The following is a 17,173-nucleotide window of genomic DNA, read 5'->3' on the forward strand; positions in this document are numbered from 1 at the left end:
ACCCCATGCCCCTGCCCGGGGCGCTGTGCCATGCATGGCGCCGGGCACGCATGCACGCACGTAGCGCGGGTCTCTGTGCGCGCGCGCCGAAACCGGGGCAAGACTTTCCGGGCACCTGACAAGACAGACGAAGCTGGAGGTCGCGCCGATCGGTGCTCAATCATGCGCCGGGCCATGCCGTTCGTCAAGATGATTCCGCAAATGTCTATCTCTTGCATCCCGTAGTCACGCTCGGCAGACTAGAATATACAGTACATGCCTGTGTAGAGCGCAGCAGCCGTACGTGGCTACGAGTCGATAGCATGACAAAACTGAAGAACATTGCAGCTGCCGTGCCGCTGGAGAGGGTGTGCTAATGGTAGCGTCGTTTTCAGGGCTGGGTTCTTCCGGAAGAACGGGCGGTCATGTCGCCGCTCCTTGTCCATGCCTGCACAACGTGACCAGAGAGTAGTCTCGCTATCACAGAGCAGCCCGCCCGGCTGGTATTTCTGAATCTGTTGGCTGCGCGCCTGATGCTGACGGGAGACGGCGGAATCGGACAGCGGTAACGGTGTAGCTCGTATCGATCATGTGCTGTCGATGGCGAGGGCTCAACTGTATGACATGTCGAACCCACTTTTGGCATCGCAAGCGGATCTTTCTATCCCATCTACCCAGCCCAAGTATGTACGTCGAACTAGATTTCCCATGATCTATTTGAAAACTACTCTGAGGTTCCTGCACCGCACCGTGACCGTGACGAGACTGAACAACGATTTTTTTTTAGGGGAGACTAAACAACAATCTGCCGAAGAAATAATAGGGTCCTATTATTATGTCAAAAAAGTTGAGAAAAAGAAAACCAGGTCCGAGGCATGTATGATCCGATTAAATATTAAAATTGCGAGCCACGCTCTGGTCCCTGTGAGAGGCTGCTCATAGTAGGTCTAGTGTGTGTTGTGTGCGGTGGTAGCATGAGTTTATATCGGTCTATTCGGATGTAACGTGGTGATGGTTCTTTTATAATATAAAGCGGACAACCCTTTTTTGCCAATGACATGCATATGTTTTTTTTGTGCGGAATGAAGCATGGTTAATAGTATAGCTGGTTGCTATTTTTTGCGGAAAATAGGGATTTCATAACTTGAGGCGGCTTTTCAGCCGTACACAAGTTTACAATTTCGTCTGTGCCCGTACCAAACCAAATGGCGGTACGGGGTGTACTACGCCCGTAGGCTGCGAGGCTATGACTAACTTTATTTTGAGTGTGCCTAATATGCGTAATCGAAATCTCCCGTGGGTCCTCTAAAATCATTGACTGGATGTCTCCCGCACGTGCCCTATATCTTGAGCCGTCCCCATGATTCGCGGTTAACATCGAGAGTGCCTGAGCACAGTCCAACTCAATGGAAGTGGGTAAGACAGTCCAGTGAAGAGCAAGATCGAGGCCTTCTTTACACGCCATAAGCTTTGCCTCTAGTCCATCATCGTTGCTGGCTATATGATGCTGACATCAATCATATAGTTGGCAAGTATAATAGTTAGATATAAATATGCACTACTTTGTTGATATATGACGCACCACACTCTCATAAAGTCTATAGGAGCACATGATGTAGCCGACTATTAATCTCTAGCCTGATTCTCTTCTCTTTTTTTCACCTCAACAAAAATATTTATTTAATGCCTTACAGTCGTCTACATCATCTTATTGTACTTGCTCTAAAATGCCCAAGTTACTACCTCAACAATGCCTAGTACCATATGTGTTTATTTACTTAGATGTAGACTCATTTTTTTCCTTGGGGTGCGGTCAGCGGCCTGGTTTAAGTGAGGTCAGTGGCCTGGTTTACGAAATTTAAGGTCCAAAATGTCCAATTTTGAAGTTAAGGGACCAAAACCCAAACTTTGTTTCTTTGACAAACACGAATATAAGTTTGGGAACTCCTGAAATATAAAAAAGATTACACATGTTACATAGTTTCTACTTTTTCATGATTATTACGTTCGCTAGGACATGATTTTAGAATTAATCCAAAAAAAATGTTTTGAGGAACACCAAGTACAACATAGACGCAAATACATACACACATCACCATGACACATACACACTTGCATATCGGATAATGGTTATTGCCATCATGGAGTTTTAACATTAGAGATGCCACCGTTGGTACCTCATTGTCAATAGAATGTCGCTCCCACTACAAAATATTCGGACATAACGAGATATAAAATACGCAATACCTGGGTTTAATCTTTGTTGGACAAAGGGGACAACAATAGACTGGTAGCCATCTAACCACATGTACTACTTTGATGGATAGCCAAAAATGGCAAAATATATAGAAAAAAATCAAGTAGAAGCAATATCATAGTCCAGCTCAAAGGTCATAGCCAAACACAAAAAACATTGCTGAAGGTATATAAATTTTCCCGTCTTTTTCGAGCTTAGAAGCTCACACTCCCGATTTCATAAAATGAAATCAACAAGGTCCACAAGTTTCAGTGAAACGTATTACAACAAACCTCAAACTCCACTTAAAAGTGAAACTAGGGAAAACTTAAACACCATCAGAACATAACCATAGGAAGCAAGCAAAACACATTTGCACAACAACGTACACAAATATTTTCCAAAACTAGAAGAAACTACAACTTTAGTCTGGCACCAATCTAATTACCTAGCCCCCAACCTTCTTGTCAGTGACCTTTTCATCCCACGCGCCTGCATAAAAAAATCAGTGGCTACTCTTGATAATTATATATAGATACTGTCATGTCCCTGTTGAGTGTTTGTCTTCTATATAGTTATCCAGTTGTGAATCTGTCTAGCGAGCTGACACATCACCAACAGTTGAATCAAAACATGATGCCTTTTCTCACAAAGACCAAATAACCGCAACGACACCCACACGAATCCATCCCTATAACATTACAAGGAAAAATCAAAATCCAAGAGCTAATCTCTGAGAAGCTTACAGCCGCATCAATAATGCAGTAGAATGTTTTGTACCAAGCCTCAAATATATCTGGCTATTATGCAGTTAAATAACAAGTGATAGTGATAATCAAGTACGTCACAAAAACAACACCTATGTCACTACCATTACAGCCTCTCCTCATCAAGATACATTTAATTTGAAATGGGCCCTCAACAAACTAAACACTTATATATCAACATTTAACCTCTACATTTTCTATGGCTAGATATGTGGACCATACGGAAAAACCTCCATATTTGGTCAACACCGAGACACATGTGTCTTCCTAATCAGACGGTTGTAAACCACTACATTTTTCCTAATGCGAAAAGTGAAATTATGAAGCCTTATATATTCGTCACACAACGAGATATCACCAATTCAGAAACCCTCCCAAAACATAGCTCTGTTTCCATTTCCTGTTGTTTTAATAGAAAATAAAGAATACTTCTGGTACTTCCACTAAACCCCACCTCAAGTGTGATTGTCCAAATGTTTCCTTTCACTAGGACAACATGCAGTTCCTAATATATTTATCTCTAATAAACTTCTGCCAAATCTTATGTCCATTGTCAATTTTCCAGGTCCATTTAGTAAGGCACATGTCGATCTACTAATACAAGCTAACTATAAATCGTAGGCTCACTCGCATTTCCTATAAAAATCAAACCTTTTACCATGACTTCTCGACAATTTAACATGGATACCATATAGAATGAAACTTCTCGTTAGTACTTGTTTAATCCATATTATTAAGACTAACTATCTAACTACACAAAATGTCCGCATTTTTAAAAGATAACTGCCATCTGCATGTATAAAAACAGTCTATAATCTTGGATTATATATTTTTTCTTCACCAAAACAGGAGAGGTGTCATTTTGAAAAAATCAACCTATAAATGTGAGGGATGATCTTAAGGACGTATTAAAATTTCAAATGTAGTAAACGATTCAAATTATTCAGAGACACGAAGATGGTTGCATCTGCATATTGCAGCATGTTCATGCCGCCTTGTACTAAATTATTTGGTAAACTTAGTAATAAAATATATTTCACTATAATTATTAATCATCATGGTAAAATCATCTACTACAATGTTTAACAAAATGTGGGACAAATAATTCTCTTGTCTCAACTCTTTTCTAGTTCTGAAAGGTTTACAATAACTGCATTACAAACCCAAATCCGGCAGCCAACCCTATTATAGCATATATTTGCAGAAAATAAAATATGAACATTTCATAAGTCTTCTCATAATCCGATTAAAATAAATACCAATTAAATGTATCATATCAAAGTCTACTTTAAACAATGACTAATTAAATGTATAATAAGTATTGTCAAAATGCATTTTAAATAAGACAAATGATCCCTTGTTCCTATGAATTCCATGCAACACCTTTATGGCAAGACCACGCCATCCAAAGGGGGTATCCATTTTTTTTAAAAGTTGTTCGTTAAATTAAAGACCGCTGAAAACTCTACTGCCTTTTACTTTATTACAAATCATAAAATACATATTAAGAAGACAAATTGGCATGTAATGTTGAATTTTGACAGGATCTACACATTTAGAAAGTGAGAATACCATAACTATATCTAGCAATATAAAATCTAGTACAATTCCTGTAAAAGATAATGAAGATCGTGACAAACTAAAGGCCAAAATTTAACTCAATAAGAAGTCCATCTGGACGAGGAGTTCTATTGTGTTCATTTGGGAAACATAAATTTATTCCATCCAAACTGAACACAATATCAAGAAATGCTCTTTTTTTCGCGGGAAATCAAGAAAAGATCTATCAGCATAGTCTAGAACACAAGGCATGGGACAATCTAGAGATATATTTAAAGCACGTGCCAGCAGCACAATCCATAGATATTTGCATATCCATCCAGATGGAATTTTCATGGAGACACACACACACACACACCTAAAAGGTGGGTGGATCATCGGATAGACCCAAAACGATAAATGCAAACCAAGCACAAGCCGTGCCCGCTCAACCGTGAACAACGTATGCGGTGGAAGAGGAGAGTAAAACGTGGAGGTTTAGGAAGAAGGGAAACCAAGATCCGTGAGACGGCACACCAAACGCATGCGTCATATGGAGAATGACCGGCGTACGTCAGTGGATCCAGCTTCTTGCTGCATGGCGCCTTGCTTGCTTTGCCTGGTTCACTGGATCTGGGAGTGGGACTGGGAGCTAGTTAGCTAGCGCCTTTAAGGTAGACCGTACCAACGAACAAACAGCAGATGCCAATGGCGTACCGAACCGGACCATCGGTGCGCTCGGCGCGGCCCTGGACGGTGCCGCAGACTCGTGGATGCATGGTCAGGTGGTCTGCACTGCCACCGCGGCAGTGACGCCGGTAGTTGCCTTCTCTAGCTAGCCTGGCCCGACCCTCCGGGGCTGCCCTCTCTAGTCTGGTTCTCCCGAGTAAATTGCATAGAAATATTACAATTAAGACATTGGAAGTAGATTGGTATCAAGATTGATAATTTTTACGTGTCAGTACCAACTTTGAGGCGAGACGTTGCAAAAGAAGCTAAAACTGTTGTTTATACGTATTGATAGAGAAACTGACTGGTTGGGCCCACCTGTCGGGTGCTGACTTGGCAAGTTTTTTGCAGAAAGTTCCCTTGCTTTGTGCGTAATCACGTAAATGCCCAATTATTTCGGGGAAAAAGGCTCCTACGAGAGGCTTTTTTTCCGTTCGTAATTTCAAACACAGATTCGGACTCGTTTGCAAATTTGCGTCGGTTTGAACCAGCGACCTGCGGTACAGCAGAGCAGTGAGCTAGCCACCCCGCCACAGCAGCGCTCGGAATGTACAGGAGGCGAGAACACTTTTATACTATCCTAGAGACGTTGGGCCGGCGATTGGCCCAGCGTGGCTGCGCGCTGGGTTACTGTTTTTTTAATCATGATATTAATACATATATATTTTGCGATTACATATTAGTATTATTAAGTGTCAAGCACCAGACTAGAACACAGGTACGGCCCATATATATTTTTTATTCATGATATTAATACATATATATTTTATTTTTTTAAATGCACTGTTAATTAAAAAGTTGAGAACATGTATTAAAAATAAATTAGTAATCATAATAAATCTCCGAAATGCATTAAAACTGTTCAAATTTTATTAAAAAAATCGACGTGTTTCTTGAAATGCAAGAATGATTTACACAATAAGTTTTTAACACATGCTGAACATTTCTTGAAATACAAATAATTCGCCATGTATTAAGAAAATGTTCACCATAATGCTCTTGAAATCATCGTGTATTAAGAAAATGCTCACAATAAATTATAAAAATATCACCATGCATTTAGTAAACTTTTCATCATATCTTAAGAAAATATTTCAACATATATTACAAAAAAATTCAATTTGCAATCAAAATATGTTCAACATTTATATTATTAGAAAAGTGTTCACTGTTTGTAAGAAAAGTTCATTGTGTATTAAAAATGTTCACTATAAATTAAGAAATTGTGTAATCATAATATTCTTGAAACTCATCGTGTATTAAGATAATGTTCACCATAAATTACGAAAATTTCACCGCGCATTATGCAAAATGTCATCATATCTTAAGGAAAAAATTCAACATATATTACAAAAATATTGAATTGGCATTGAAAACATGTTAAATGTATATTACCAAAAGTTCATTACATGAAATAAATGTTCACTGTTCATCATATACTAAAACCCATCATAAAAAATGTTCAGTAAATATGTTAAAAATCCAGGAGAAAAACCAACCTAGTGAATGAAAAAATAAGAAATAAAAACCTAAAAATAAACCAAAACCAGAAAAAAAAAGTAAAGCATAATAAGTAAGAGAAATGAAACGTAAAGAAATCTGGGAACGAATGAGCCCCAACACGCACGCCAGGTAAGTGCGAAAGGAAAAAACAATGCAGGCCTCGGTGGGCCGGCCCAGCGTGCCGTGCCTAGTATAAAAACGATCTAGCCTGCGATTCCTAACGGGCGCTGCCCTGGCGGAGTACCGCAGGTCGCGGGTTCGAATCCCGCGCTTTGATCAATTTTTGTTCGTTTTAATTACTTGTTCAAACCGACGCAAATTTGCAAACGAGTCCGAATCCGTGGTGGAAATTATGAACGGAAAAAAGCCTCTGGTAGGAGCCTTTTTCCCCGAAATAATTGGGCATTTACGTGATTATGAACGGAAAAAAGCCTATGGTAGGAGCCTTTTTCCCCGAAATAATTGGGCATTTACGTGATTACGCACAAAGCAAGGAAGTATTCTGCAAAAAACTTGCCACATCAGCACCCGACAGGCTGGCCCAACCAGTCAGATTCCCTGTCAATACGTATAAACTGCAGTTTTAGCCTTTTTTGCAACGCCTCGCTTCAAAGTTGGTACTGACATGTAAAAATTACCAATCTTGGTACCAATCTGCTTTCAATGCCCCAATTGTGGTACTTCTGTACAATTTACTCGGTCCTCCCTGGGACACAGGTGCCAAGAAAATGCATGCAGAACAGTGATAGTTTTCACACCGGTTTGGACTCGAGCACAGATGGACGAGCTTTTCATCCAAGACAGAGTTATCTGACTGGAATATTATTTTTTTTCTTTTGAAAATGATCCAAATATAATATAAACATACAAAGCACCTCAGATGTAATAAAAACATACATTGAGGTTCCTAGACCTCCGAACACCCGCTACCGCCACTAGAACAAGCAGCTGACGCGCCGCTCCTCTATCTGAGTCGGCTTGACCTTGTGATCACAGCCGGGGAGGCTTCATGCATGTTCCTCTAAGGACGAAGACCCTAGAGCCACAGTCTTTGCCGTTAAACTACTGAATATATATAAAGCACCTAACACCAAATCTCGTCACACGACGAGAAAGCCTAACCTCGCTGCCCCTAAGACATGGCAATAATCTATGTCGGAGTTTCGTCGACTATGTTCGGACAAACGAACCCAAGGAGGATAAGAGCCTGAAAGACAAACTCCAAGACGAAGCGTTGACATCCGCCCAAGCGCCGCATCTGCAGAGAAAGAAAAAAAATCTAACCTAAACTACTAGCCGAAGCGGACGTATCGAGATTCCCCTCACACTTGAAGCTCATTCAGTCATGTACATGAATCATCAAAATTTGGAGTCCGTATACTGCCGTCCAAGCAGAAATCTTCTTGGTTGCGGGAAGGATTGGTCGACTTTTCTTTCAAGCATTGTCCGCGAAAAGCTAATCAAGTTGCTCACAAGTTAACTTGTTGCTCTTTTGATTCAAATTCTATAATCTCCTAAGATGGTGTTAATACTCCCGAGTTTTATTTTGAACGAGCTTTTGAATATGTAAATTTATTCACAATTTAATAAAGTGCACTAGAGTGCTTTCCCGTGAAAAAAAGAGAGACAGAGTTGAACGGATTAAGCTGCACTAAACGAGAAATGATTTTCTTGTGGGGAAGATTAGTTCAAATACTTTGTGAAGAGTCTACTTCGAATCGCCTCCAACAGAAAGTAACGTCTATCATGTGAGTTTGTGAAATAGACATCGGCCACACTTCACTCGTCTCACTTTCACCCGAAATGATACTACAACCCGCTTTACTGCATAGACTGCTAGTGCTATGCTACTGCTAGGTCTCACGTGCGAGACACACGACACACGTCCAAGTCATCACGGATCCACGGTTCCTGCAATTTCCGCCAACTCCAAGTGACCGAGCCCGAGCCCCGGTGCTATATATTGCCACCCCGTCCCGCTCTCCAGATACTCCATCCCACCCCACGACCCGCCATATGCAAGCTCAAAGAGTCGAGACAGAGAACAGCGGAGCAGAGCTAGCCCAGAGTCGACAACCATGTGCAAGGTCATCAGCACGGTCCAGTCTCTCGCCTGTCTGCGCCGCGCCGTGCGACGGTGGTGCTGCCGAGCGGCGGCCTCAGTGCGGCCCGTAAAGGACATGCTGGACGCCGCCGTGCCGGCGGGGCACGTGGCCGTGCGCGTTCAGAGCCGTGGCCACGGGGAGTCGTCGTCGATGCGGTTCCTGGTGCCGGTGGCACAGCTGAGCCACCCCGCGTTCCGGGAGCTCCTCCGGCAGGCGGAGGAGGAGTACGGCTTCCCGTCGACCTCCGGGCCCCTCGCGCTCCCCTGCGACGAGGACCACCTCCGCGACGTCCTCCGCCGCGTCTCGTCGTCTGACTCCGACGACCGCCCCTCCTTCCCTCGCCGCCGCGGCGTCATGGCGGCGCCGCACAATGACTCGCGGCCGCTGCTGCAGGGGGTGGCCGTCGAGAAGCTCGTCTCGTGATCGATCGGTCGTTCGTTCGTGCGCCCAGACTCTGTACATTGCAGAGGCGGGACAGCCGTGTCCATTTGGTCCTTTTCCTGCAGGCCAGTTAGCACTGCGCGCGCGCCCATGCCGCGGCGCCGTGCCATCCATGGCGACGAGTGCGCGCGCTGAAACCGGGCAAGACTTTGCAGACTCGTGACAGGACAGTTACAACTGACAGATCACCCCGATGATGTAAATTAGCAGTAGTACTATCCTGCATATCACTCCATTAGTCGAGCTGGTATTACAAAATGTACATATCTTCTCATCCTAGAAAATAAATCTATATATATTTGCGTCCGATTTCCATATCTATTGGCTTTATGATGGATCGCAAGGTAGACAAAATCAGTTATACCGTGCACGGGATATCCGTGTATGGATCCACCGTTCATGGCAGCTTTAAGATTCGTTTGCCTTATTGGCTGTTTTTAGAATGTCTTGTTTCAATGTGTTATGTTGGGTTTTTCTTTTCGTTCTGAAGTGTATCTTTTTTTTAAGGGGACAGCTACGCGTCGGCCGGCGGATTATTTAAAAGATCCGCCGCCTCGCGGGTCGTTAGATGCGGCACAATCTAGCGGTTGAACGTATTCCTTCACTTCGCAACAGAGGTTTACTTGCAGAAACATTTACAACAGAAATTGTGTTGCGTATTTTTTTTTGCAAGATAAATTGTATTGCGGGACTTTTTCTGCAACATAGGTTGTGTTCCGGATTTTTTTCGAAACAAAGTTCTTGTAGCAGACATTTCTTGCAACAGAGGTTTTGTTGCGGGTTTTTTTTGCAACAGAGCTGATGTTGCAAAAACTTGTCGAAGTTATTGTCGTCGTTCGCCGACCTAGTTTGCAAAACCGTTGTTGTTGCAAGATAAGGTAAACGTGTGTGAGTGTGCTTAAGGACGTGTGGATCAAGGATGATCCAACGGTCGTGCGGGTGGCGGAACTCTCCGCACCATCAGCCGGCAGAGCGTTAGTGTTTTCCTTTTTTTAATCACCACATTCTCTATTTATTCATAAAAGGCAGTGATCTCTGCCGATATAATGTGCAAAATATACTCAGGAGGTTCATGCAGCCAAACTTTACACAAATTACGAGGGACCCTTTCCTTAACTAACCCATGGGCTGCACTAATAGCAGTGCGTCTAACACATGCCACCTTCCATCTCTGGCGTGTCTCCAGCATTTGTTTGACCTCTTCGATCAACGGGTCCAGTGTCTACATATCGCGCTCCTTGCTCTGCAACTTGCCCACGATGTCTTTGCTATCCATCTCAATATGTAGGCTAGTTGCACAAGTGTATCTTGATGTGTCAGCGCTAGTGCTCTGCTGCTGAAGATGGGCGCATATGAAAGACGGGGACAGATACCAAGCGGCAAGCTACAAGCTAATTAAAACAAATGGCCGTTCACCCATCTCGTTGGGCAAAAGGGCTCGTGTAATAGGGTGGGTTAAATACCCGGTAGCTTAGTCGTAGACGGCAGCGAATGTAAATGGATCTCGATCTCCTTTCTCTCAGACTCTTTCTTCCTTCCAAAGTTGTATCCATCCTCTCCAACTCCCCATTCCAATTCCTACAAACTACTATGTATCCATGAATTCGTCCGGTAGATCATGAGCAAAAGGGTTATGTACATCACATGATGGTTCATTGTGCATTAAAGTGTATCAGCAAACCCAATCCGAAACAAAGTGCACCCTTTTTTATTGATACAGAATGAAACACAAAAACCTAGTAAAACATTTTGAAACAAGATAAAATCTTAAAAACAAGTTAAAAAGTAGCACGTATCTCAAAGCAAGGTAGAGAACTAATGTCTCGAAAAGTGGGCGACAACACTTTTAGCTTAATTGTATCTTAATATGTAAAAGTGGGGTGTCAACTCTTTTGTTTGTACCTCGATTGTAGAAGTGGGGTGTGAACTCGACTGCATTCAAACGCTTCATTACGAACATATACACAGTAAGCGAGAGAAAACATGTAGATTCAGTTCAGAAATCATGAGCGTGTTTGATTGCCTGCATCGATTTTGGCTGCATTGTACTCCCTCCATTCCACAATGTAGTGCTTCCTCTATCTACGTGCTTCAACTTTGACCGTAAATTTAACTACCAAGACCGATTGCGGCGGGAGCAAAAATTATATCAGTGAATTCGTATTCGAAAGAAGTTTTCAATTATATAATTTTTTCTTCCGCCGCAGTTGGTCTTGTTGGTTAAATTTACGGTCAAAGTTGAACCTCGGGAAGCGCGGGCGCACTATATTTTGGAATGGAGGGAGTATGTGATTCTCAGATGGGCCTGGCTGAGAAAAAACAACCTATAAATCACCATCTGCACATAGTTTGGTTGCATGCATGAGGGATATAATTCTGACCCGCCGTTTGGTTGGGTGCATCGTATTAGGCGCACACATGACTGAATGTTTGGTTACAACCTGCATAAAGTGTTGTCACCACTTCTCAGTGGTGGTGACCTTACCACACATGATCTGAACAGTTCCAGTCATAGCTACAGAATGGATTAAGGTTCATCCTAGCTACTATCAAATAGTAGTACAGATTATTAAGAGCCATATGGCTGAATAGGGGAAGTTCATCGTCGATGCTAAAGTCTATCTTCCTCTTCTCGTGCTACTAGTAGTTCTTCCTCTTCCTCTTCATGTCCTGTTGCTGCTGCTTCTTCCTCTTATTCTTCTTCTGCTGCTCTTGCTCTTCTTCTTCAGATCCTTGTCTGACCTCTGTTATCCCACATTGCATGTGCCCACTCCATCCTTTTGTTCTTCCAAACTTCGTTGTCAAATGCCTCCACACCATGCCGGAGCTGACAACATCGTCCTTCGTCACATCTTCCTCCTCAGGCATTCATCAACACCCCAATTGCAGGATCTAGTTATGCAGAATGCAACAAGAAATAACAAGCTTAACTTGACTGGGGAAAGTGTGGAATGGCTTATGATCTAGGATCTTAAGCATGTTCTTTAGAGCTCCAAAGGCCCTCTCAACTGTAACTCTAAGGATGGAGTGTCTGAGATTGAACAGCTCCTGTGGAGTCCTAGGATAGTTCCTACCAGCGAACTCGTTCAGATGGTACTTGGTTTTCCTGAAGGGTGGAAGAATACCTGACCGACATGCATATCCAACATCTCCTACGTAGAACTTGTCATCAGGAATGTTGATGTCATCAGGGCGCCTCATGCTGTCACTGAGAAGGTTAGCATCATGTGATGACCCTTCCCAGCCAGCACATAGGTGCACTTCATATCGAAGTCAACAACAACAAGCACATTCTGACTTGTGTAGTGCTTCATCCTCCTGTATGTTGCAGATTGTGACCGAGGCACTCTCGCAGTGACATGAGTACCATCTATTCCCCCAATGCAATCCTGGAATGGCAAATGAAGATTGTGTTAGTGCTCACCTTGAACAATACAAGCATATCAAGCCATGAAGCACGTATTGTCAGGACTCATCCTGAAGTATGGACACCATCTTGAGCTAGTGCAAATATTGGTAGGTGGCCGGCCGGTTGGTGACTTGATCATCTCTCTTCTCAGCTCCCCAATAGCATAGAGCACTTACTTGAAGTACCTTGAGATGGTCTCCATTGATCTTCTGAACGTGTTGTGTATAACCTTGAACATCTAGTTATGGCCACAACATAGAGGAACATGGCCACTTGCTCTTCCACACTGGTGTGGATGCTATCTTCTAACACCCCTGCTCCTGAAGGTGTGGACAAGTATGGCAAATGGTGTTCTTTTCATTCGAAGCACCCTCAGGGCCTCTATGTCATCATAGTTATACATGTAATTCAGATTGACGATCCTCTCTTGCTCCCGCATAAGCATTGGAGCATAACAAATGACAGGTTTGTCACCATGATGAACAACTCTCTTGTGCATGAACAACACCATGCTTGAATCACAATAATTAATGTTGTTGCCTGGACTACCAGCCTCATCCCTGCGTCCGTTGAGCATGGGAAAATCGATCTTAACAACCGACCTAACATACGGGAGATGGGGTGTGGCTTACCGGCATCGGAGACGAGGAGGACGAAGGATGGGCCATGGCTGAGGCAAGGACGACCCGACGGTGGCCAATGGAAAGGGGAGCACCAGCTCCTATAGCCGGATAGTGCTACTATCACGTTCGCCGCCGCTGCCCCGCTTGCGCAGATATGAGTTGCCGCCACCGCCGGTGTTAAGGCTAGAGGAAGTGGTTGTCCTAGAGGTAGTGGTGACCGATTAATTGGGGGAGAGGGGTGAGGCTAGATCTGGTGCCACGCCCGATTTCCTTCTCCCGCCACCCCCTAGCTTTCAGGTTGATCCCGCGTGTGCGACCTTGCACCGCACTGAGTCTGGCTCACTAGAAACTGCCGATTCGAGGGTTTCTAGTGAGCCAGGCTCTGGGCTGCTTTAAGCATTGTGTCCATGCGAGCCAGCCCACCTGATATGCAACCAAATACACATTTCATGGCCAACCAAATACACATTTCATGGCCCAACTCAGTGAATAGCGTGCCATCCCTGTAGTTTGCGGCAACCCCAAAGCCCTAGGGCCAGCACTATATATGTCCCCGCCCTGTCCCACTCTTCCACTCCTCCACCACCCAAATCACAAAGCTCGCAACCAAGTCTCCCTACCAGAGAGCTAGTAGGCAGCGGCAGCAGCAGCTCGTCGGGGCAAAGCAAGAAAAGAGAAGATGTGCAACGTTATCATGATCCCGTCGGTCGCCTGGCTGCGCCAGTGGCGGGCACACCACAATTCTTCCCCAGTTCAGGCGAAGCACGTGGCGGTCGCGCGTAGGGCGCGCGGTTCATGGTGCAGCTGGCGCACCTGAGCCAGCCGACGTTCTTGGACCTGCTGCGTCAGGTGGAGGAGGAGTACGATTTTCCGTCCGGCGCCTCCAGCCCCATCGCGCTCCCATGATGAGGTCCGCCTCCGTGATGTACTGCGCCGCGTCTCTCCCTCATCCGGCTCCGACGAACCACGCCGCTCCTCTTTCCGCCGCTGCCGTGGCGACTCGCGTCCGCTGCTGTAGGGGGTGTATTGAACTAATGCACTAGCCAAGTTTCTCAAAAGTCCGAACTGATGAAAAGGCTAGGCAACGTATTTTAACACTATCCCTCGTGTCTAGGCTGTGGACGTACATGAAGACCTTAGACGTGTAATCGAGATTAGATCATAACTACTTTTATATTAAAAGTGTGTTTGCCAGGATTTGATCCCGAGACCTTGTGGTTCTAATACCATATTAAACTGATGCGTTAGTCAAGTTTATCAAAAGTCCAAACCGATAGAAAATGTTGACAACGTATTTTAACAGTGTGGCCTTCCTTGAGCGCGCGCGACGGCACCAAGCGATCGGCCGATGAGAAAATAAGTGTTCAGCTGACCCAAATTCCAATAAAAAAAAGCTTATGGATTGAATGATTTCGACAAGGACCAACTGTATATTTTTTTACTTGATCTAAAAATTCTTTTTTAGGATTTCCTTTGTAAAAAGAGTTTATTAAATCCAAATTCTGAAAAAAAGAATAAGCGGATCCATAGAAGATATATGCTATGAAGAAACCAAAGATAGCTAGACTTACACAAGAAATCATAACTTAGGTAAATGCTTTACCAACATATGTAGTGTTGTAAAAATAAAATAAATGGAATTTAACTCTTTCATGCTTACTTTAACTAGTTATTTTGGTTTTCTACTGGCTGCTTTAACTATAACCCCAGCTCTATTTATTGGCTTGAACAAGATACACCTTATTTCGGAAAATTAGAATCTGATAAAGCTTTTCTTGCCTAGAGTCATTGAGTCATTATATACCTTAATTCTATTAAGGATCTTCCGCGGTCTTATTTCTTTCACTCTTGCTCGAGCCGGATGATGATAAATTCTCATGTCCGGTTCCTTTGGGGGATGGATCCTAAAGAGTGATCGATTGTGGATTTTGCTATCCATCATTTTCCATAGTAATGAAAATGCTCTTGGCCCGACATAGCCTGTTCTATTCGTTCCGAACCAAATTTGCGCTGGGTTTAAGTAACATAGTACACGATGGAGCTCGAGAGGACATATTTTTTTTATCAAGGCGAAGAATCCAGGGTTAGTGAAAACTAATAAATTAGGCCAACGTTGTCAGTCTATCCTTAATATAGAGAAGTATGTATGCAGGAAGTAAATTCTGACCGCTTTCTTTTGAATCCAATTTCAAATTAGATTAGAAAGATAAAAAGGCCATGAGGCTGGGAAAATCAAAATAAAATCTTTTTAATTAGTTCTCCTTTTTTGGAATTTTCTTATTATCCTTTCATTTTTTACAGAATATTTTTCAAACTAAAAATAAAAAATCCAAAATGGAATCTTTGCCATTTCTGATGTGAATGAGGGAGGTTGTCTGCCCGGGTAGGGGTGACCGGAACCCTCCCAAGTCATCGCTCAAGAAAGCACCAGAGTCACACGAGAAAGAGTTTGGACTGTGACGAAGACGAGCAAGCCTTTGTTGAGGAGTGATCGGGAAAGAGTCGAGTACAAGAGGAAGGTGGAAGGAAGAAAGCGCCGAAGATAGACCATCAAAGAACTCCACTCCAGAGCAAAAAACGGAGCATCCAGTTTCTGCTGCGCGCAACGGCAGCAGCTGGTGACGGACACGGACACACGGCCTCCTGGGACAGCAAGCGCCGGAACACTGATCCGAAGGGCCGGCATGCTCCTCTGCCCTGCGTAATGCCGGCGATCGGACACGCCCGTACTGGAGCTGGGTAGTACAGTACGTGGTTGTAACTAAGTACTAGTAACTGATTGATGAAGGCGACTGATTTTGGGATTGTTTTCTCTGTAATCATTCTACTCGTCTGTGCAATTCCTTGCAGAGGCATACGAGTAAATTAATTAATTAAAGATTGATTGATTGTTTTGCTGTACATTCAGTCGTTTGTGATTCATATGCATGCATTCGTCATGTTGATCTGGCGAGACTTGTCTTGGCCATTAATCATTAGCTCTTCTTTTTTGCGAAAACCAATCATTAGCCTAAGCTTAGTAAGCTGAATACATTGCTTTCGTATGAAATAGGGAGTGGAGGACGTGGGCATAGCCCAGTGGTTGGGGGCGCATGATTGTAAACCTAACGACCAGAGTTCGATCCACGTCGGGGACGAATTTCTGGAATTCTCATGAGGGATGCTTCTTCTATATCAATAAATCCGTGGGTGCTAGTGCCCATGGAGTTTCATTTTTTTTTTGTATGAAATAGGGAGTGAAGCTGTCTTAAATGGGACCACATGTTTATCACCCGACGGCGGCGGCTGTCAGATAGGGCTGGGTTGAACGGTGCGCCAAGAAAGAAGAGAACAATGTCGCAAACTCGCAATTCTGTCTGTTGGATGGAGATCCGATCCGATGGCCCAAAATTCGTCTGACAGTAAAAAGAATTAACATATCCAATGAATAGGCAGCTTCTAAGAAAGCATTAGCCTTAGGGCCTGTTCGGAACTCCTCCCACTCCATGCTTCTTCACCTCCACGAGCGAAGCTGGACCGAACGTTTGACCTCCGCGGAGTGAAATTTGCGAAGCGCTGCGGTCTGCTAGTGCAAAATATAGAAGCAGCTAAAGCCCAGCTTCACGAGCCTGAGAAGCAAGGAGTCCGGCATATTTACAAGGGGATGCCAGCGTCAAGTCGTGAAAAACAATTCACACAGCTCCCGTCAGAGTCCTGTTCCCTGAATCGGTACGCAACAACTGAGTAATGCTACATCAACGGAGGACTTTAATACGGATTTCACAGACTAGTAGAGGTGGACCAATAGGATTGCGAATTAGGAGAGGAAGGGCCCGCACCCCCTGAAAATCAGGAGGGGGGGT

The 17,173-nt window shown here is 43.8% G+C and overlaps 1 protein-coding gene across 1 annotated transcript; it reads left to right on the top strand.

Moving 5' to 3' along the window:
- Positions 1–8,776: 8,776 nt before the first annotated feature.
- On the top strand, positions 8,777–9,560 carry LOC119368503 (auxin-responsive protein SAUR36-like). The gene has a single exon (XM_037633741.1). It carries the CDS (start codon positions 8,832–8,834, stop codon positions 9,279–9,281), a length of 450 nt encoding a protein of 149 aa, XP_037489638.1. The 5' UTR covers positions 8,777–8,831; the 3' UTR covers positions 9,282–9,560.
- Positions 9,561–17,173: the final 7,613 nt, after the last annotated feature.

Source organism: Triticum dicoccoides, chromosome 2B, assembly GCF_002162155.2.
Source record: "Triticum dicoccoides isolate Atlit2015 ecotype Zavitan chromosome 2B, WEW_v2.0, whole genome shotgun sequence".
Taxonomy (NCBI): Eukaryota; Viridiplantae; Streptophyta; class Magnoliopsida; order Poales; family Poaceae; genus Triticum; species Triticum dicoccoides.

Excerpts from the sequence above, each read along its gene's own strand:
- LOC119368503 (XM_037633741.1), top strand. The coding sequence starts at position 8,832 with ATGTGCAAGGTCATCAGCACGGTCCAGTCTCTCGCCTGTCTGCGCCGC.